Here is a 22,514-nt window from a genome sequence, read left to right on the forward strand (position 1 = left end):
AAGAGCCAGATGCAGGTGGTGGAGACCAAAGATGGAGCCAAAAGAGGGTAAATACTGACTTTACATTGGACAGAAAAACAACATGTTGCTCCTTAAATGAAGAGTTTTCACTATCAACTTTAAAAAGGTTAATTGTGTAAAGTTTTTGTCTGATTTAAAGGGAAAAATTCACCACCTTTTATGGTCATGTCTAGACGGTTACCCACGAGACCTCTCCGGACCATCTGGTGAGAGATTCTCACCTCGTTGACATTAGACAACATACAACACACGACACACAACGAATTTTAAAGCAGTTGTGTGAAATGCATGACTTACAGGATCTACAACACACACATCCAACAAAACAAAGATACATACACGTACTGTGCTGATAGCAACAGCTTTATTGGAGCCAGACAGAAAATAAACTGCTGAGTGATGTTCAGACAATCCCTCACACACACACACACACACGGCAGCGGGGAATAACCATGTTTTGATAGCTGGAGGAATTTCTTCATGATAACTTATAACAAAATGTGTACTTAAAGAAAAACCTGGAGACTTGAATAGAAATAGCTTCTGGTGAGCTCAGAGGTCGATGTCTCGTTGCACCGCTGATCCTTAAAAACTAGACGTATTATTTGAACATAACATTGAAAACATGCAAGGACCCTCGCTCATCGTTTCCATTTGCAACCTTGTGCTACGTCACTGAACAACAAGTCCACCAGTCAGCCAATAAACCACATCGGAGGGTGATGAAGTTGTACATGGAAAAAGAATAAATCAAACTGTGATCCAAAATTTGTTCTCACTCCTGAAGCAGCCGACTTCCTGTCACGCCTCCGATAATCCATTCACTCTAACACGCAACAGGCCGTGTGAAACAACGGACAATCAGGTAATGAAACGGCTCCACTGAAATAAATATGGCAATATATCGTTGAAACAGTTCATGTTTGAGTTTATTTTTTGATATTTGAGCAAGCAGCCCCCGCTGTGGAAATCATACAGAGTTCATCAGCTTTGATGTTAACAAAACACATCTTGTCGTCATTGTATTTGAGAGAAAACACAAAGAGAGGTAAAAAAAAAATGTAAATCAATACAATTTTTTTGTATTAGAGAGCAAAAGTGTTCAAGTGAAGCTCGATTCTCCTCGTTCATTAAATAAATCGACAGGTCCGGGGTTTGGACCCGTGTTGCCAGCGCCAGCTGGAGACGTCCTCAAAAAGGATGAACACATGTAGAGTTGAGACGGAGCGGCTCTGTGTGTTTGAACACAAGCCCATCGACGGGATTCCCTCAGAAAGTAAAAACACCGTAAAAATAATTCCAATTTGTTATGAGCTACGAGCCTCAAGACTCCACACGGACGCTGCTGCTGCAACTGAAGAACAACCCCGAAACGAAGGGCTAGCTGATGATACGGCTGATTGACTGCAAGGAAGGGAACTCCTCGCTGTCCCTGTGCAGGGTCTTGTGGGAGCTGAAGTCTTTCGGGGCGAGCACCTGCCTGCACGTGGGGCACACCTGGCAGTCCAGCTCGGCGGCCGCGTTCGCCATCGTGGTCGGCATCTGCCAGGCGTTCTTCTTGTTCTTGTTCTTCTTCCCCCCGCCGGCGCCCGACTGCTTCTCCAGCGCCCGGCTGTCCCCGTGGGCGTTCAGGAGCTCCTGCTGCTTGCCGGTGTCCGGCAGGAGCACCAGCAGCTCGTTGAAGATGCGGTTGAAGTCTTCTCCGAGCAGGTCCTTGCAGCTGCTGTGGTACTGCACTGCTGATATCACACTCTGGGAACAAAGAGGAAGAGGAGGGTAAGGAAGCTACCAACACATCACCGGTGACTACTGGGCTTTAAATAATAGTTAGCATCATGATTATGTGGCGAGTACCTGTCTGAACTGTGCAGAGTAGTTTTTGAACTCGTTGAACTTGGACTCGTCGCTGTGGAGGTACTTTCTAATGGACTGGATCAGCTCCAGGTTCCTCTGATTGAAGTCGTCCGGCACCAGGTAGCCACTGCTCGCCACCTTGGGGGGCCTGGGATGTGACGATGATACAAAGAAATAAATCAAGTCGGCGGGTTTCTCCTTGTGAGGTACACACACTTGACGAACCAAACAAAAAAGGGAGATTGTCTCACGGGTTGACTGCGGGCGACGCAGGCTCCACCACGTTGCTGTTGAGGGGGATCCCTGTGAATCCCGGAGGAGGTTTAGGGGCAGAGATCCCCAGGCCGGGTGGAGGTGGGGGCATGGCGGGGGCCGGGGCCGGAGCCGAGGCCTTCAGCGGGAAAGAGGACTTGAAGCCTGAGAGGTAAAAACAGTGTGAGCTACACGTTTCTAACACGACTCACCTTAAGGCGATAGATGCATATTGTGGATTTCTTGTACCTGGCGGTGGGTTCTTGGTCATGAGAGCAGGGAAGTCCTCCTCCTGGTCGAGAGGGGGGTCCGGTTTGGGATGAGGCTTCGTCGCGACGGCCTCATTACGAATGGGCGTTGCCTTCTCAGGGTGACCGTTAGCCAAGCCGCTCATCGGACTCGCCGTCACAGCGCCGGTGGGGGGCGGTTTGTTCCAACTCTTCTCCGGGACGTTCTCCTTCTGCGCCGCCGTTTCCACAGAGATCGGGTTTACAGTTTGCGCCGTCCCCGACGTCGAAGACAACGGCGGAGAGGGAGCGGCTGTGTTCTTCTGCTGCTTTTTTTTCTTGCTGGCTTTAGAGGTAAAAGGATCGGGGATGGGCGTCGGGTTCGGAGGGTTGGAGGTCGCGGTGGAAGGTTTGCCGTTGCCTCCTTTGATGGTGAGCAGAGAGGAGATATCCAACATGGTGGGCACCGGGCGGAACACCTGCTGCGGCAACCCTCCGACGTCCTTATCGTCAGAAGGAGGAGGAGGAGACCGGGTAGATGTTTCATTCTCCCCCAACTTCTTTTTCCTCCGCAAAGATGAAGCGTTGCTGGAGGAGAGGAGCTGAGGGCCAGAGGATACAGACGAGAGGGGAGGGGAAGGCCTGGAGGACGGCGGAGGTTGAGTTTGGGGTTTAGCTACGGCCGTGTGGTTGGACCAAGCGGATCTGGTGCCAGACGCATGTTTGAGGGGCCGGATTTTGGACACGAGCGCGGGGAAATCCTCGTCGTGGAACGAGGACGTGTTCCTCGGTTGGGCGGAGTAAGCCGGGGTCATGGGGGACGCGACCGCTACAGTCGAGAGGCTCGGGAAGTCGTCTTCCTTCAACGCTGCATGGGCTGCCGTTACCGCCGCAGGAGCCGGCTTTACACTGGAGGGGAAGCAAACAGAAATGTTATATTTCAACACACTTTGGTGTGCGTGTTATTTTTAAGTTTGTACAGTTAAAAAAAGGTAAAACGTTACATGGGCGGCGCAGCTGAAGCTCCTAAAGCTGGGAAGTCGTCTTCTCCATCCCCTGGATTAGAGCTCTGCATTGTTCTTACTGTTAAAGAGAACAGAAACACTTTCAGCACAGAACAGTGACGGTGAAGCTGGTGAGGATCTCTGCTGCTCTTGCAATATTTGTACAGCTAACTTACGGCAATTCCTCGATGCAACAAGACAAATAAAATACATTTTGTGTGAGGAGCATAATGCTTTTGCCCACCAACCTAAGAGCGACAACAAAGTTTTAATTTCATTTTTCACCTGGAGGTTTGCTTATTGGTTTGATGTGTCCGGTCCTGTGTTTGGGCTCTTCTGGTTCGGCTCTCTCGGTCCTCTCCTCCCTGAGGTGCTTTGGAGCGCTCCTCTCCTGCATTGCTGCTCTCTCCTGCATCGCTGCTCTCTCGTCCTGCCTCGCTCCCCTCTCGTCCTGCCGATGCTGTGCCATGGATGCCCTCATGGCAGCTGCCACCTCCCTGTCCTCTTCCTCTCTGCGTGAACAACCACACATTCACATACACTGTAACGCAATGAGACACTAGCACGTTACAAACGTCACTGAGAACAAATTGGAAATCGACAGCAACAGCTACTAAAACATGTACGGCTTGAACAGGAACACATTAAAGCACTGAAGATGCCATCTTTGTCTGTCCTGTAAAGTGTCTGAATGCTGCTGTACGCTACATCAAAAACCTCCATCCAATCAATGCAGCATTGCTCATTTAGACTCACCGGGAATACCTCCAGCTCTTCTGTCCCCCGTGAGGCCTTCCTCTTCCTCCTCGTGTCTGACGCAGCTCGTCGTAGTCCTCGCCTGACAGCATACCTGAGGATGAGCACACTTTGTTTTTGCACATTCATTGCATTCAAAATGAGTTATGTCAACTTTCGAAAAACATTAAAAGATGAGGCCAGTCTCAAACCCAGAGCCATAACAAGTCCACCGACCTTCATTTCTCCTCGTTTGTCTCGAGGTGTAGTTAAACTGCAGGTCGATGTGGCGGTTCTGTCGGGCCTCTGCTCGATTCTTGCTGTGCGCTGCGGCTTTGTGGGCCTTGTAGTCGATCTCGGAGCGGAATGCATGGGTGAACTGTTCTGTGGCACAGCGGCCCTCCTCACACAGGTAGTGACTCTCTTTGAAGTGCTCACTCAGGTACGGGTAATCGCTGTTGATAGCAGGGTTAACAAATAAAACGTAAAACAACTGCCTTAAACTACAGAGCCACCACACGGGTTTCTTTTTTTACTGTGTGGGAGAAACAGCTATCAAAACACACCTGTAATATTCCTGGGACCCATCGGCATCACAGAAGTGGCAGAAGTAGTGGTCCCTGCGCAAGTGCTTCAGCAGCTCATCGTTGTCCAGGTAGCGGTCATCGCAGAACTTGCAGAGCGGGTGTCCTCTGTGACTGGTGTCGTCGGGATCTCCATGTGCTCGGTGACGTGCCAGTTCCTTACGGTTGTACCATTTACGCTCGTGGGAAAAGATCTGGTGGGAGAAGTGAAGGTTAAGACATCAAAATGTTCCTAAAAAGTAGATTCTACTGTATTTACAAGCCAGTGCTCCAGGTTCCTTTATACCTCACATTTAAATACACATTAAAGTCACATTATACTTGCTTAAAGTAGTCATATTTTTGTCTGTTCATTTTATTTAAATGTTATAGTTTATTGCAAATTGAATATACTCTTATTTTTTCCACTGTTTATTCTTTAAATTGAGGGTGAGGATACCTTGAGATGCTTTGTGCATAGCTTGCAACAGAAGAGCTCGTGCTGCTTCCTCATGTGATACTCCAGCTCCTCAAACTTGGAGAAGACCTTTGGTTCTGAACAGCGGAGGCACTCTGGCAACAGCAGATGCCTGAAACAACACAGACATACACACACACACAGAGTCTAGTTTAGTGAATGCTGATTTTCAGTTTCAATTCTCCCCAAACAGAGACTGACACAACCGAATGTTACCAGCATGTAGTTGGTGGACTCTCCACTGATGGCATGCACCTTCAACTTGGTGACAGATTGGAGAAAATATGAAAAGTCTAAAAATAACACACTCATGACGAATGGAGAATGGAGCAAGAGCAATACCTGTATTGGGCGTAGATATTCTCGTTACAGAAATAGATATCATGCTTCTTCTCGCAGGGGAACTGCTGGAAGGGCAGAGACGAGAAGGCCGCCAGGTTCTTCACAAACACCACCTGAGTGTGACAGGAAAGTCAGAACTGCTGAACTACTAATTGAACACGCACACTATGTTGAGACAAGTGAAGGGATAATAATAATACAAATAATCAGACTGTGGTTACCTGGTGGATGGGAAAAACAATGTTTATACTAAGACATGCTCAACAATAGTACTAAGAGTACTTATAAAAGATGCTACTGTTACAAAGAGCTTATGCAATATATCCTATGGAATTACGGGAAAACAGTCAAGTTATGAAACCCGGTCAGTACAGCAGGTTGCATATATATTAAACAGCAACAACCAGCCGTCATAGTAATAGACAATGGACATTTCCCAATGAACTGCTCCCATAGACGTAACTTTTTAAAGGGAGTGGTAGGCAGCGAGGACCGTATTGTCCGCGTCACGCACCGACACCGACAAGAGACTGACACCCAAACTAACGTCACGTTTACCTGAGAGGAACCGCTTCCTCTCAGGTAAACGTGACTGGCACGCAAACACCTTGAAAGAAGGTGAAGCTACAATTAGCTGCAGCAGCAACAACAACTAGCGCTAGCTATCCAAGTTTGTGAGAGGTGACAGCTCACGAGATCAACGCATCTTAACGTGCACCCTGTGGACTTGTTGGACACCTATTTGACTCCAGGTAAAAACGAACGACGTCATCGAACCGGCTCGTGTTAGCTCGCGCTCCTTAGCTACCGTTGCTAGGCTAATGACAGCGAAGAAGAAAGTAACGTTACCTTTAATCTGAGCGGTTTGTCGACGTCGTTATTCAGTAACATTGCTTTATTTATTATTATGTATCCAGCCACGATGTTATCAAACGAAACCATTCTTTAACATATGTATTTATCTTTAAAAAAAATTCAAAATGAACTGCCAGAACAATGCGGCCTACTTAGCACCGCCGGGCGGCCCATCCCCGGGGCACAGTAGCGGAGGAACCCGCACCTTGTCGAGCTCTTCCCGGCAGACGGCGCAGTACTTCTGGTCGCACAGCACCCTCATTTTGGTGGAGCAGCGGTAGCAGACCGGGTGGTCGCATTTTCCCAAGGCGAAGATGTCGACTTCTTGGCAGCACAGGACGCAGTGCTTCTCTGTCTCTTTACTGGTTCTTGACGCCATGGTGGTAGTGGTGGTGGTGGTGGCGAGAGAAAAGGCACTGGTCAACTTCTGTGCTGTTTGTTATTTGGGGAGAGCCGCTGGAGCGTTTACGTAATCATACAAAGTCTGAGCTACGGCCGTCGCGTGCCCGTCAACTGTCGTAGCTCCGATCTGTATAGCGTGAGGATGGTCTCGCTCCCTTCCGGTCTGGTGACGCGTAGACCCATCACATGCGTCTGCGTCTGCGCAGGTCACCACGTGTGTCCCAAGGTGTGCGCCAGACAGGGGACCGGCGGTAGCGGATGTAGATATGAGGTTCCGTACATTGGGAAATACTAACGCTAAATATGCAAATATGTTAAGATTATTTGATGTTCATACGAACATCAAATAATCTTAAATTGCAGGACTAATAAAGGAATATCTATATTAATATCTATATTAATATTAATATTAATATCTTATCAACTTTTCATTCGTTTTACTCATTTGATTCCTGGATTCAAAATTTCAGTCATTAACAGTTATCAATGAAATATAGTCTAGTATTTTTGGTTAAACATATTTATTATAACATTTTCATTGGTTTGTAACTCTGTTTAAAAAACTATTTCATAAAGAGATCTGTGATTATTTATCATACACATTTTTGTGAATCATTCCCAACATGTGTGCGCTTATGGAAAAGTATATATTCAGACTGATCTAAAAAACAGAATTAGTTAGTGTCCTTCAGGTTCTTTCATTGTTTACCGAAATAAATTACTATCCTGTAAGATGTCCGCTGCGTTAAGTCTGTCTGTTGAATTTCAGAGTGTGAAGTCAAAGTCCCCACCATGGGCTCTGTAAGCAGTGATCACGACAGTCAGTCAGTGCTTTGATGTGTCAAATGTCCACGGTTGTGAAGCTAGCGTCTCTTCTCGGGGTTCCTGCTCAGTCCCATGACTCTGAAGGTGCCGCTGGCAATATTTTCATAGAGGAGGAACATGAGTGCAGCAGTCAGCACCGTCTGCAGCAGTTTGGCCTCCAGGCCTTTAAAGAGGCCCAACACGCCGTACTTCCTAAAGATGGAAATGAACAATACAAACATGTTAATCATCACTACCTGATGGGAAGTCTTCTTCACGGTTATTCATTTAACAATAAGTCTGCACACACGAAAGCCACAGAGGGTGAAAAAGATAATATTGAGACTGCAGGCAAATCAGATTTGTTCCTTAGTACTTAACTTAAGAGTTCTTTAAGGTTGACTGTCCAGTTAATTACCAATGATCTGAGTCCCTGTGTGCATGCATTGTTTACTCATCTGCAATGTGGTTACAACATAGGCGTACTGTATTTACTGTAAACCAGCTGAATAAATTAAATGTGCTCTTTAGTTCTTGGTGGGAATATAAAGTCATGTGAGCAAAACATTTTCTATGTTCTGGAGTCATTTTAAATGATTTAAATGTTTCAATCTGAGCAATATGCCCAGGTATGAATGGTTGAAAATGAATAGATGTATTTGTTAATTGTCTTCCAGATTGCATCAAAGCAAATTGATTGTAATCTGGGTAAACCAAAACCAGGTTTGAACATGGACAAAGTTTTTTTTTTTTAACCACACTTAAAAAAAAATACTTTTTAGAGCAAATTCCTCGTCAAATGCAGTCTTCATCATTGTGTGTGTGTGTGTGTGTGTGTGTGTATATGTGTGCGTACCTGAATCTGTTGACCATTAGACACTTTATAGCTCTCATGCTGGACAGTAGTTTTGGCTCGTTTGTTGACTCGCTGAACTGACCAAACTGCAGTGATTTAAAAGTAGGAAAAAAAAGTGTAAATGCGTAAAAATGGTAAATGTTTGTAAAGAACGTATTTTAAAAAAACATACAAAATAAACCACATGCCTCTGATTTTACACACATAAACAAAATGACACGAAACCCACCCTGAGAATGGACTGTACTGTCTGCAGCGGGTACGTAACAACGGTGGCAACCGCTTTGGCGACGGCGCCGATGATGAAGACCTCAACAGACGACAGCTTGGAGGCGGAAAAGAAGAAAACGTGTGAAAAATTCATATAACTAGGAGGAGCAGTGGAAGCCTAAAGGTCTGGGCTAAAATTTTAACTTAAAAAAAAAAATTCAAATTTTAATTGTCACATCTCTTTCATGACCAAATTTGAGCGATCACAGCCAAAAATGTTTGGGTTAAAGTCCATTTAAAGTTTCGATATTTTACTGTCAAATATCAAAACTATATTGCCAGATAGTTAAAATTGTCAATGCAAGTTATTTAAATGACCATCGCAAGATCTTTTGTAAAAATGACGATGAATGATAAAAACCATAATATTCAAATTTTAAGTGAAATTATCAAACTTTGTTCCTCACATATCGTCTCCCCGCATCAGTACTTTCTGACATACTGCTTTCAATCTCTGTCTCAGTTCTCCTAATCCATCCCTCACCTCTCTCCTAATCCCTACCTCACCTCTCTCCTAATCTCTTCCTCACCTCCCTGGGAACTCCTCTTCTCAGATGCCTCTTCAGGCCTTCGTAAATCATGAACTGGATTGCGGGGTTCAGCACCAGCAGCAGTGACGGGAAGGTCCCGCTCCACAGGGCCCCCGTGCCCTCGCCGCGGATGATCTGAGCAAATGCATCTGCCAAAAAGCAAACAGCCATTACTGAACAAACTGGAATTACCACCTCGCGGTTGTAAGAATTTGGTGTCAACGACCCATTTTAGAATAATATCAATATCTGTCCAAAATGTCATCACTTCATCAAAATTAGCATATGAACTCTTGAGTTATGGCGAAAAACATGTTTGTGAGGTCCCAGTGACCTTTGACCACCAAATTCTCATAAATTCAATCTTAAGTCGAAGTAAACATTTGTGCACTCATTCCTATGAAAGTTGCTCGGTGCCGATTGCACAAGGAAAAACAAGTTGCACTCAGAGAAAATCACACATGAACGAAAGAAGTAAAATAACTCTGGAATCAGCTATTTCTGATACACTGCATTCATAAAAATGAACCCCAAAAACAAGATCACATGACCATTTACCCAGAATGCCAGAGTAGTTGGTGGGCTGTATATCAGCATTACGAAACTTGGAACCCTGAAGCTTCAGCCTGGTGTTGACCACCCACAAAGGAGTGGTGAGCAGCACGTTTACAACACCTGCAGACCAGAACGCAGGGGAAAGTCAAGCGGACGTTACCTGGATGGACTTTTCTTGTCCTCTGTCACTAAAATGAGGCTTTTTGTGATAAACGTGACCCTCTGACCTGCAGCAATGCCTATGATTAAGTCGGTGTTCGGTGCCGACTGCTTTCCCTTCAGCAGGCTGGCCTTGAGGCTGTGGAAGCAGTAGAAGTAAACAAAGTTGGAGCAGCACAGGCTGCAGATTACCGGGAACCAGCCTCTGTACAGAGAAGATCTATAGGAGGGACAACAAACACAGGAACATGCCTTAGAGCCCTTCAAAGAATAAACCGCCTTGCACACATATTACACAATTTAGGTGATAAAGCAAGAACTTAGTATCAAGAATTTACTGGCAACGACATCAAATCTGTTATCATAAAAAAAGGTGCACTCACAGTCCCTCCTCTTTGATGATTTCTGCCAGAATGGCTAGTGTTGATTTGGCCTTCCTATTGTCATCCACTTAAATGCAAACAAGAGACAACTTGTTTTTAATAATGACATCATAATATCAACTGGAAGTAAGACTGCTCCACTTACCCTGTAGTCTCAGTCTGGCCGTATCAAGAGGGAAGAATACTGTCATGGCAGTCACACTTCCCTAAAATAGGCTACAATCAGTTTTCAGGGAAGAGAAACCGTTGTTTTGTAAATGTGGATTAAATCTTTCACCAAACTCCATTGCGAAATCCAACAATTTAATGAATGTATAGCACAAAACACGCCTTTAGATCCAACATACAGTATTTTCTGAACAATCGCGAATCACTCTTCAATTCGTATTGTGTAATGTCATATATTTCCAAATGTAAAGGTTGGTGGGAACACGTTAAACATTACAAATCCTGGGAAATGTAACGTGCTTTGTCGCGCAATCACGTCTAGAACACGTTAAACTTTGAATGGAGTCTTGAGTGGAAGATTTAAAGCCTACGAGCTACACAGTTGCGGCTACTGACATTAAACACTGAATTGCATTTATCAATAGTGAAAGTGAAGCTAACTTACCATCGCTCCTGAAACAGCATGGACCAACCCCTCATACGACAAAACCGAGAAACTCATTTTTAACGTTAAGTTATTCGTTTATTTTTTATGCTTAAAACATTTTTGCTCGACTTAAATAAACCCAATGTCCCACTTTTTAAAACTCCCGTTATTACAAAACAGCTGCTGTTGTGAACCTCGCTGTGGTTAACGCGTCGCTTCCTTGTGGCTGACTTGTAGACGTTTTCTCCTGAACACGAGGGCATTGTGGGTAATGTAGTTATCGTCATTCTCCCGCTGTCAAACTATTTAATTGGCTGTATAGTTAGCATTGTAGGGAATATTTGCAGGTTTAACCTAAAGAGGGATTCAGGAACAATGTCATAAAAGAAGATGGATGCAGTTATTACATTATAGAATCTGCATTTAACCAATATTTGTGTTATAAATGCGGATGCTGTTCAAGTTACTGAGCATCAGGGACAATCACGTTCACCCTGTAAACCTTTACGGGTGAACAGGAGCAGCTTCATCCGCAATGTGGACAAAGATGCACTGTTCATTTTTGGTTTATAGTAACCCAGTAATAAAGTACCATTATATTTCCATTATTTGTAATATAGTAACTATTACCCTGCATCTGCATGTATTGCACTGTTATATTTAGATATTTCTTCCCTTTGTCAAATGTTACACTTATCTGGTCCAAACTGAAAGTCAATGAAAAAGTGTAATATTGTCAATTGTATGCATTGCAAAGACACTGTTGTGCAGTTTTAGTGGACTAAGACACAACTGGTGGCTGTCAATGACTGAATCACAGGGTGCAACTGCACCACAGCTGTTGTCTCAGGGTGCTGCAACAGAACACAAGTAGAAACTGCACCGGTATGCCACTGGAATAATAATGAGCCGTATGGTCTTCTGCCTTGTGCTGTGTGCAGCAACAGGCTGCGGAAAGTGTGTGTGTGGTCTCAGAGCTTAACAAAATCCCATGTAGGCAGTTGCATTTGATAAGGTATCGATGTGAAGACGGGACTGAATTCTTCTTCAACCATATTTAGCTTTATTATATTAGTAGCAGACTAAGATTAAGTAATAGACATTTGTTGTTACTTTTTAAAATAGTTGATTTAAAGCAATAAAACGATAATTAAATGACAAAATGCACGGAAACATAGTGTTGTCCACTGAATGCTTTTAATTGGGATTCCAATGTATGTTGCATGCAGTCAATGTGACACAGGAAGTTACGAGCATTTGGATTAAAAAACAGTTGCTGCTGCTCACGTCCAAAAATTAAAATGGCATCAACCCAACCCCTCACTTATCGACAATAACTTGAGCAAGGCACTTATTTCTCAGCTACAGTGGTGGAACTTCTCAGTGAATCTGTTCAAGACTGGTTTTTAATGGGCAGCTCTTCGCTATTAATTGTGTAAGAAAGCAGCAGCTTACATGCTTAAATCTGTCTCTTCTAAAAGCACTGGGACTGGTTTGTGGGTGCAGCAAGGTGGAGCATGCTTGCTCAACGTAACCATCATTAGTAAACAGCTAAAATAAATAATTACACATAATAATAAATCAGTCCCCAGCCCATTCACTCAGCCACTCCTGACACTGCGTTCTCTGCTCCTCACTCTCCTCCTCGATCCTCTGTTTCCGGCGTCCTTTCCTCCTCTCCTCCTCCCTCCTCGCCCTCTCTTCCTTCTCCTCTTTGATCTTCCTGTCCTCCTCCACCTTGCGCTCCAGCACTGCCTCCACGGTGGCCGCCAGAGTCCGCAATGAGCGCCGAGGGAGCCACTTGGGGTCCGCCGCCGGGAGAAAGGGGTCTCCGGCGGAGGCGAGCAGGGGCTCAGGTTCCAGGGGAATGTGGAGAAGGTGTGCGTGCAGCATCATACGGTAGGGGGCGTCATCCGCTCCAGAGCTGTAGGTGAAGTCTCCGACGATGGGGTGGCCTATGGCGCTGCAGTGGACCCTTAACTGGTGTGTTCGGCCTGAGGAGGGGGAGAGATGGTGAGGAGCCAGAAAGATTTTTCAGAGCAGAGTCCGAGCATTTTCATGAAACACACACGCTACTCAAGGTCGGAATTGGAAGACCTTTATGGGTCCAGTTTCTACACTTTATTTCCTTGTAGATTTATAAACTATAGCTATGTTATTAAATATGTAAATATGATATATTTCACGGAGAAAAAAGTGGACGACTGTTAAAATTTAAACTTTCTCTAGAACTGATTTGTTTCTAAATAAGGTGGAAAGAAGAAATGTTAATGGTATATGGAAAGAAGTGTGTTGTTACCAGTGAGTGGCTGCAGCAGCACCTTGGTGACTGGGTCTCCATCGTACGATCCATACTCCAACACCGTCAGCTCAGTTTGGCACGGCTTCGGGTTCTCACAACCTGACGACAGAAGGAAGTATCCACTATCAAGTATTCGACAAATGATTTAAATCACTACTAGTCCTCTCAAACTCCATGTGTGAATATTTATTTAGTTTTCATTCCATGTATATTGTGTGGACAAAAACCCACAGAACAAAAAAATGGTTTTCCAGTCCAAAACACAAACACACACCTTCTGTTCCCTCGATACACATCATGTGTGTTTTTCCCTCTGAGGAGTTCTTGCCGATGGAGAAGTCCAAGGTTTGTGTCTCTTCCTCCACGCAGCCGCGCACCTGGGAATCAACCATTTATTTACAGGTGTCACACGCAGACGGACATGTGTGCGACGACTCTGTCGTGTGTCGGCCGCGTTTGCGTTGCTCACCAGGGCGAGGTAGGCTTTGGTGACGGTGCGGTCCTTGAAGCAGCGGTAAGCTCGGCCGGCGGCGGCCTTATTGAGGGCGACGCAGAGAGCCCCGCTTGTGGAGAAATCCAACTGATGACAGAACCTGTTGAGAGAAACATGATGAAACTGTTCGATCCTCACGAGCATGATGCACGTGACCTGATGCAGTTGGCATTCTGCGCGACTCTGACCTGAACCCGTAGTAGGTGCTGGGGTCCGACAGCTCGGGGAAGCGGTGGCCGAGTTGCGCCTGCACGGTGTGTTTCTCGTACCACATCTTGCTGTCGATGCGGATGTCCCAGTGCTTGTCCACCACGATGTAGTCGTCGCTCTGGTGCAGCACGCGCAGGCTCTCCAGTTGGGCCGACTCGGTGGTCATCGTGTGTAGCGTTGAACTCCCACAGCTCATCCAGCACTAATTTATTAAAAACTATTAAGAGCAAAAGTATTAATAGCAAAATGCACTTACATAAAGTATTTATTATGGAGAATAAACCCTTTCATACTGATATATATTAATAAACTACTATTACTAATAGCAGACAGCTCTATACTTTGTCGCCGGTTCATTTAAGTTATTTAAATTATTATATACTGTATGTTACTTTGAATAAACAGTTTCCTATTTAAGTATTTATAGTACTTCAATATAGAATTTGAATACATGTTAGAAATTAATGTAAATTAATACAATACCGGCCACAACTCGTGAAATAAATAAAACATAATACATACAAAGTGTTAAATCAACATATTAACACGTTTTAAACGAGTCCCAGACTTTTGCCATAAAGCAGAAACTCTGTCGTAACACCATCTCGGTTCCTGAGAGTTACGGTTGAGAAGCAGCAAATACTGCGCTGCTTCACCGTAAGGTAACCGGTTTAGCCGTTAGTGAGCGTCATAATACTGCGACAGTCTGCGTCACTTACCTCTAGTAATCAAGCGAGACCTTTATGAGCTGTATTGATGTCGACATCGCGAAGATAAGCGTACGTCTGTAACGAAACACAAACCGACGTAAACAAAACCCTCCGAGTTCTTCTTCGTCTTGGTTTATTATGGCTGATAACCAAAGCAACTGCGTGTACAGCGCCATCTACCGTGCTGATTATGAGCAGCACCATGACTCTATGCACGTCACCAGATGGATAAATAGAAAGGGAAATGTCTTCACTATATAGCAGCATTTATACATACAAGTAAAGCAAAATAAAATACAAAAAATACAGAATATATACAAAAAAATAGAGAGCAGTTGTCGTTGCTGTGAGAACTGTAACTGTGTTTATCTTATATCTTAACATTGCAGACAGAAAAGAAAAAAACCATTTAATTTCTAATAAAAAAAAATCTTAATGGCCACATTATTGATTACATCAATGCTATTGAACATGAAATGTGAGGGGATTATGTTTATTGCATTTGTTTTGTCTGCTTCTGCTCTGTCAGTGAGCTCTGTTTCCAGGTCACTCACACGTTATTCATGACGTCCATAATCCCTCACCTGAACCTCACCTTCACACTTTCATCTGGCAGAGGTCACTGATCTCATGATGCGCCTGATTGATGACCTCATTATTTAAGAATCTTCTCCAGTCCAACATGCTTTATTCACTAAAAGTTAACCTTCAGCAGGTTGTGACCTCTGAACTTTGAGGAAAAAAAAAGTATTAAAAGAAATGTCAAATCTTCCCCTCAGACCTTATTAAAGATGCAATATACATGATTCAGAGTTTTATTAAAGCAGCACATGTGCTAAAGATACAATGTCACGCTGAGAGCCGTTGAGAGGAAGTAGAATTGTATATTAGGCATGTTTAAATAACGGTTTATACACGGGCCAATTTTATTAGAAGTTGTAGAATTGACAAAGTAGCCTCTGTGTTTGAAGGGAAGTGCATAGTTTTTCCTTTCCACAGCTATCAAAGAAGTCCTACAACGCACTTGGAACAAAACTAAATGGAGGACTACATATTTGTAAGAGCTGGGCTGATAAAACACTTTTTAAATATTATTTGGAGTTACAAATGATGATTGGTAATAATTCATCTTACTGGCATTAAAACGCTGGACAGAATCTAAAGGTTTGGAGTTGAGGCACAACAAAAAGGGATGAATATAACTCCTCCAGCACAATCATCTTCTGTGCTGTGGATTCATATTTCCAGCATGTTCCAAACACTCATTAGTGTGACCTCCTCGTAGCTCAAAGCTATAAGCTTCACTGTATTGGCAGAGTGATGATTGTTGGGGGGAAAAACTGTGTCTGAAAGGTGCCGGTCGAATAAAGTGCAGGTTAGGGTTCTATTGAATAATCCCTAAACACAGCAGGTAGGAATCTGTTCTCTGTTAAGAAGGTCAAGAATTATTATATAAGTGGATTTTCATAACCCAATCTGCTTCTGTGTGTGTGTGTGTGTGTGTGTGTGTGTGTGTGTGTGTGTGTGTGTGTGTGTGTGTGTGTGTGTGTGTGTGTGTGTGTGTGTGTGTGCAGAACATGATCAAAATGTGGGCTCATGTCTCTATTGTTGGGTTTGTGGTGACATAACATTTCAGAGTCAATCATCTTAGAGAGCTGAGTGACCGATTGCTGTGTTTACCTGGACATACATCCTGGTAAGGAAACATCTCACACACACACACTCTCTCTCTCTCTCTCACACACACACACACACACACACACACACACACACACACACACACACACACACACACACACAAAGATATGCACAGGACTCTACTTGATGTCAGTGGACAAGACAAACATTTCAGTCAGGTAACAGAGGACGAAGAAGACGAAGTGGAGAGAGCCGATAAAGACATTCATGTTAATCTCGTTCAACAACAAGGATCTATATTATTTTCTGTATATTCTTTTAACTTATTTTCTGGAGATAATGCCAGACTGGAGCTTCTGTTTTGGCCTGTGTGAATGAAAACCTGCCTGGATGTCACATTTCTCTCTGCAGCTGACTCCATGTTGTCCACGGTGACTTTCTCCATCTGGGATTTATCCTTCCTGCTCTTTGGATAACCCACAACCCCAGCTGTGTCTCAGCTCTGTTTCCTCCACGGGTTTGGTGCCGCCTGAATACAAAGTGAGGAGAAAAAACACCACCCGAGTTGATCAATGGAAGTGTTGGCGTGACATTGACTTCACCCTTCTTCTTTTATTTTCCCGTCTCGGCATCGGTGTCGGTCGTCCGCTTGCACAGGATGGAGAATGCGTCCTTCCTGCAGGCCCGCTGCGAGGAGCCCATCATGACGTCGGACTGGGGCCTCCCTCTGCTGGTGGCCCTGCTGGTGCTGGCGCTGCTCTACGCCTTCCTCTACCTGCCGGCCACCGCCCAGCGAGCCCTGCTGGAGCAGGCGCTCCGCAGCAACAACACCACCGCCGCGCTGACGGAAGACTGGCTCACGGACGAGTAGGCCGGGCGGAGACAAAGAGCTTCATCGCAGGACACGTGGACACGTGGACATTATGCTCGAAGTCTAGTTTGTATTGGGCAAAATGACAGTATGCAGCAGGTTCTGCAAAGCTGACTTTTGGATGGCATCAAAGGAAAAATGCAAATTTAATCTGCTTTAATTTGCTTTTGATGCCAAAAGAGGTTAAAATGAACCCTTTTAAATGGTCTTCAAGGATATTTATGTGTGTAACATTTTACTTGTACTAGTTAAAGGTGTGATAACGCTACTGCGGCTTTGTGTGCATGCAGGAGGAATATCTGAACAAGACCTCTCACTGGTTGTTTGAATTGCCTTTATTAAAAGATACAGGATACTAGGTTCGACACCAATATCTGACGATGCAGCACTTGATCGTTACAGGCCGGGCATTGAACGCAGACAAATGTTTCCAGCTGTCTGTGCTTTTTAAAAAATATCCCTGTAAATACTGTATATCTGCAGTGTATGGCAACCGTTGACATCTGGATATTGCGTCAGTATCTTTTTTTTTTTCTTCTTTCTTTTTAAATCACATTCAATTTTACAATAAAGTCGTAAAAAAAGGAAGAGAATCTTGCTAAACCATGCAACACCCAACAAGCCAACATACAGTTAGTCTTAGATCACAACGAGTTCAAGTTCAATGTTCAATATGTTCAGCAACAATGACAATATCATATCCAAAGACTTAACACAATAATGATATTTCTTCTTTTTTTTTTTTAAAGGGAATTAATTCATCCCGCGTCTCAGTTTTCTTTCAGCTACCATCTTAAAATGTTTCATTAATAGTCAGAGCAGAAGTGTATTCACATGGCGTGTCCTTGGTATACGAGGGAAGTTCAGAAAGGGCACACTTTGTTCATTTTTAATGAATAAATCGTATCAAATTCTTAATGGACGTACATGCATCTCTTTCTACAATATGCACAGTTCAGTTTCAGTCTGTAATTGGTTTTTCAAAACGCTGCTCAAAGACTTGACAGCTGCTTTCAACGCACACGGCAATGTGAAAATAAGATGCATCCCAGTTTATTTATGACTTGAAAAGACAACGTTTGGATAATTAGAGCGAAATCTTGTGATGTGAACAAACAAACATTTCTTTACTTCTTGTAGAATTTAATTGTTTTTTCTTTGTGTGGGGACGCGACTGAAATATATTCTCTACCTGAAGAAATACATGAAGAAAATACACAAAATGCATTCTTTTCTTTTCCAAATAATCTAGAAAAAACAGAGACAACTGGATTTTGCCGCTCCTATTTAAATCTTTTGGATTTTACATCTATTTTGGGGATAGTTTTGTTCTAAGTTTTAAAACTACAGTAAGACAAATATATGTAAAGCCTCGGGGGACGTGAACTGGAATTTTAAGGTTTTTCTTTGCTCTTAGCGGTTCCTGTTTGCAGTGTACCTGTAGATGTACCTGCTATATATCACTGGATTACTTAATGTTACTGAAGAAAACTTTAAAAACTTGATGATTCTTATGAAAGTTCCGGAGTTACTTATAACTTTTTCCTACAATATCTGAGTAGATGTATGTGATTTTGTGTTTTTGCACGATGGACATGGACAAAGGAAATAGAGATCATCATCCCTAAAGCTTCCTCACGTGAACTCTGAACGGAGAGATTAATCTGGAAGAAGATTATTGAGTAGCGAGAGAGAGAGAGAGAGAGAGAGAGAGAGAGAGAGAGAGAGAGAGAGAGAGAGAGAGTAAGGAAGGAAAGGTAAGAAGGAGGGTGAAAGGATAGGACAAGAGGGGAGGGGGAGAACCAGAGTGAAAGACGGGAGGCGTCATCCCTCGCTCCCTCTATTCACTCCAGTCCTTGAGGAGGTCGAAGTTCCACTCCCAGTCCAAGAAGGTGTTCTTGTCGTCGTCGGTGAAGTGGGACTTGACCTTGTAGTGGCCGCGGGACACCAGGCCTCTGGGCACCTCGTCCAGCGGGCAGAGGAACTCGTGCTCCTCCTCCTGCGGGCAGTAACTGCCCACCATGTGCGACACCTTGTCCACTGCAGGGAGAACGCAGGATCACACGATTTATGAGGAGGACGACTCTCGCTAACGCGAAGAACAAGTTGGGTGGAGCCGTTTGCGGCTCAAGCGAGGGAGCGAAATGCATCGCCTCAAGTGATGTCATTTGAGTCAGTGTCATTTGGGGCGAGAGAGAAGTGAGCTCACTAGAATCCTTTGCATTCAACAAACTGTCCCTGTGTATATATAATACATTTATTTCATTGCTGGTCATTTCATATGGTAATTAGTAGTTTTTACGCAAATAAAATAGGATTTAAAAAAAAAAGAAAAAGAAGTTTTCAACAAGATACCTATCATTCCTTTTCTGGAGGTCACATGATGGTACCGCAAGCCAGCGACGATTTCTCTGTTCACCTGCACACAGACACACACACACACACGTACACACACACAGACACGCACACACACACGACAAATCAGATCACCAAACATCACCCTACCATAAACTACTGTGTCTTGTATTTATCAGCCTGTTATGAGTTTTCATCCTACCGTGGGTAAAGCTCTAAAAACAGTGATACTACATTTCCCACAATGCAACACAACAGTTTCTTATATTGAAAGTGTTTTTTTTTATTACAAGTGCTGTTTATCACATTGTGTTGGTAGATAACAACCTCCAATGCACAGCATGAAACTAATAGATAATAATATGGAGAAAACGTTGGATTTTACACTAAACGTGATGTTTGTTGTCAAAACTATTGACACCCTCGGTGGAGCTGCATTAAACGTCGGCAGTGACGCCGTCTGTCCAGCAGGTGGCCTCACAGCAGAGCCTCTGAGCTGTTTGCTCATCCTCACAGCTTCCCCCTCTCGCCCATCAAGACCAAAGCCACTGGACGGCAATTTAAGCCATTTTTCAGTGAAATCATGATTTTTTTTTTTTTGATGAATTATACATTACAAGCACATCACAGCTTAAAAACATGTGTAATTGTGCAGTTACTCTTTAATCCTGAAGGGAACATGAATGTGCATACCACAGCCATCCATCCAGAAGTTTGAGACGTATAACTGGCGCTAGAGAGAAATCAATATCTCCACCAAATTCAATGGAAATCAATACATTGGTTATAATGGAGATATTTCAGTAAAAGCCACAGTGGTGACACAAGAGGGAAAAGTCAGGAGACCACTAAAGTCAGTGGGCTTCATCCTCTGGGGACCGTGAATGTCTGCACAGAATATCATCTCAATGCATCTAAAAGTTGCTCATACATCTGGATCAAAGCGATGACATCATCCTCCGTAGAGTGGCTCGCAACGCTATCAAAGAAACTTAAACGTAATGACTTTTTTAAATAAAAAAAATCCCAAAATGTTATCACTAGTCAGACTTGAGGAAGTAAGTTGCAACTGAAGGCAGAAAGTTGCCTCTGTATGAATCCTTAATGGCTCTCAATGAACCGGCACTAAAAAAAGACTCATTAAATATGATAAGGGCCTCGCTGGATGTTGAGGTCTGATCGTACCTGTTGGCGACTCTCCCACAGGGAATACCTGATCCTCTGTTGGTTTGTTGCACCCAAACACACAGCGACGCATCCAATAAACAACGTAAAAACATACCGGACGATTTATACAAACTAACTCACTTAATACACTGAATCACTGTTTTCAAATTGAGGATTTAATGTGCGGATTTGTAATTTTATTGAGGCGATGTCATCCAAAAATAGGGGGAGGGGGGCTCAGTGGACGGCTTCCATCCTCTCCATCCCTCCTTTGCTGCATCCCTCCATCTTACCTTGAAGTGAATCTTCAGTCTGTATGTGACTCCTTCCTTCAGGGAGAGGGTCTTCTCCTTCAGAGCGCTCAGGTCTTCTGCACAAACAACAAGCACAAAGCATCTCACACGGTCAGCATGACTCACTCACTGTGTGATGTCACCTCTCCAAATGACTCACTATGACCTCACTGCTGCGGGTTTACACAAAAAGAGAGCAGAATTATATCAGAGAAGATATCTGGACAAAGCGTCAATCTTAGAATATGTATTTTTATGAAACGAAAATAGTTTATCAGTGAGCATTTAACTCTTTTTCCTGTTTTTCTAAACTTTATCGCTTGAATTTCAAAGGAAAAAGATATATGTTCAAATTTAAATGTAAATGTGATTTACAATCAGAACAGACAAGGTTTTTGAAACCAATGAAGAACAAAAAGTTGCATAGTTAATTCAAATAAGTTCACTTAAATAAAGAACATAGGATGAAAGCTTATCAATTTTGGAAGTAGTTAGTAAATCTAGTCAGGTTTAATACAATAGCAGCTGTATATACATACAAGTTTGTGTTTACTTTCAATAAGATACATTAAAATCATAAAAAATATACACTTAGTTCAGTCGTTTTCTGGCAATTTCCTCTCACTGTGTGAGCTAAATGAGAGGAATTTAAGCCATGCAGGCCGGACGCCTTCTACGTTTATACAAAGAGTTACAGGTAAAAAAACAGAACGGCTGCTTTGTTCGATAAAAGAGTTTTTGTCTCGCTGTTGGGTTGAATAGGTTCATCGAACCATCGTGGAAAGCACACAGCAGTCAGAAATGCATCCACTGCCTAATCACTTTATATCTCAATTTAAACCCGACCATCAGTCCTGAGTGCCTCCTAATGGACGAGAGAAACAAGCGAAGGAAGGAGGAGAGGAGATGGAGGAGAGATAGAGGGAACCGAGCTGAATAAGAGAGAAGACAGCCGAGCGAAGAAAAAGGGAAGTGACCTGCACACGCGAACCGAACATACAGGACATCGCTCTGTACGGGAGCGTGGGTTTGATTCCCGCTGGCGGCGCCCTTATGAAATATATATATGGACTTGTGGCACTTTAAAGGGGAAAAAAAGCCGCGAAGAATCGACACGTTGCTCTTTCTGGTGGAAAAATCTTTCAACTCTGCTCATGTTGACGGGCGTTTTCACTTAAAATTGAGGATCTACATGTCCCCCGCTGTGGTTTAGGAGATTTATAGCAGCAAAAAGAAATACTCTCCATTAAATAGAAATCTGAAAATGTATGTCATGGAGGTAATAAAGCTGTTCCTCACGAGGCTGGCATTTTGGGAGATTCATCACTGCTCTATCTGTGTCTCATCGGATTCAGTCTCTCTTCTTCTTATGAACTGTAGAATGTAAATCTCCTCTTCCTCTTCCTCCCTCCTCATCCTCCCTCCTCCCTCTCGTCTCAGAGGACTGAGAAAAGGAGAAAAGAGAGAAGATGCTGGCCTCCCCCGGGAGCGTCTGACTGAGAAAATAGGTCAGTGTGGAGAGCTGTCTACCTGTTCTCCTCACCCACACACACACACACACACACACACACACACACACACATATATATG

The 22,514-nt window shown here is 43.7% G+C and overlaps 4 protein-coding genes across 4 annotated transcripts in view; all 4 read right to left on the reverse strand.

Annotated features, from left to right (window-relative positions):
- Positions 1–932: 932 nt before the first annotated feature.
- Positions 933–6,935, reverse strand: znf598 (zinc finger protein 598). Its single transcript, XM_068579053.1, has 12 exons — positions 6,537–6,935; positions 5,477–5,589; positions 5,117–5,246; positions 4,660–4,871; positions 4,331–4,548; positions 4,115–4,208; positions 3,644–3,870; positions 3,359–3,437; positions 2,377–3,263; positions 2,127–2,292; positions 1,876–2,023; positions 933–1,773 (listed from the first exon to the last, which is right to left on the reverse strand). Exons 1-12 carry the CDS (start codon positions 6,708–6,710, stop codon positions 1,402–1,404), a joined length of 2,820 nt encoding a protein of 939 aa, XP_068435154.1. The 5' UTR covers positions 6,711–6,935; the 3' UTR covers positions 933–1,401.
- A 341-nt stretch (positions 6,936–7,276) lies between these two features.
- On the reverse strand, positions 7,277–11,110 carry slc25a17 (solute carrier family 25 member 17). The gene is made up of 9 exons (XM_068579010.1): positions 10,904–11,110; positions 10,436–10,496; positions 10,291–10,357; positions 9,976–10,127; positions 9,752–9,868; positions 9,194–9,342; positions 8,623–8,718; positions 8,394–8,479; positions 7,277–7,750 (listed from the first exon to the last, which is right to left on the reverse strand). Exons 1-9 carry the CDS (start codon positions 10,958–10,960, stop codon positions 7,597–7,599), a joined length of 939 nt encoding a protein of 312 aa, XP_068435111.1. The 5' UTR covers positions 10,961–11,110; the 3' UTR covers positions 7,277–7,596.
- A 999-nt stretch (positions 11,111–12,109) lies between these two features.
- rpusd1 (RNA pseudouridine synthase domain containing 1) lies at positions 12,110–14,720 on the reverse strand. The gene is made up of 6 exons (XM_068579060.1): positions 14,610–14,720; positions 13,869–14,107; positions 13,657–13,780; positions 13,462–13,564; positions 13,185–13,286; positions 12,110–12,879 (listed from the first exon to the last, which is right to left on the reverse strand). Exons 2-6 carry the CDS (start codon positions 14,084–14,086, stop codon positions 12,467–12,469), a joined length of 960 nt encoding a protein of 319 aa, XP_068435161.1. The 5' UTR covers positions 14,087–14,107; positions 14,610–14,720; the 3' UTR covers positions 12,110–12,466.
- A 2,706-nt stretch (positions 14,721–17,426) lies between these two features.
- Positions 17,427–22,514, reverse strand: part of arhgdig (Rho GDP dissociation inhibitor (GDI) gamma) — a 19,830-nt gene continuing 14,742 nt past the window's right edge. Inside the window, exons 4-6 of the mRNA XM_068579442.1 lie at positions 20,925–21,001; positions 19,465–19,528; positions 17,427–19,149 (exon numbers count right to left, since the gene is read on the reverse strand). Of these exons, the coding sequence (XP_068435543.1) occupies positions 18,950–19,149; positions 19,465–19,528; positions 20,925–21,001 (341 nt within the window). The 3' untranslated portion in view covers positions 17,427–18,949. The remainder of the gene's footprint in view (positions 19,150–19,464; positions 19,529–20,924; positions 21,002–22,514) is intronic.

Source organism: Clinocottus analis, unplaced genomic scaffold, assembly GCF_023055335.1.
Source record: "Clinocottus analis isolate CAN_PGR_092001 unplaced genomic scaffold, fCliAna1.0.p SCAF_16, whole genome shotgun sequence".
In the NCBI taxonomy this organism is placed as follows: Eukaryota; Metazoa; Chordata; class Actinopteri; order Perciformes; family Cottidae; genus Clinocottus; species Clinocottus analis.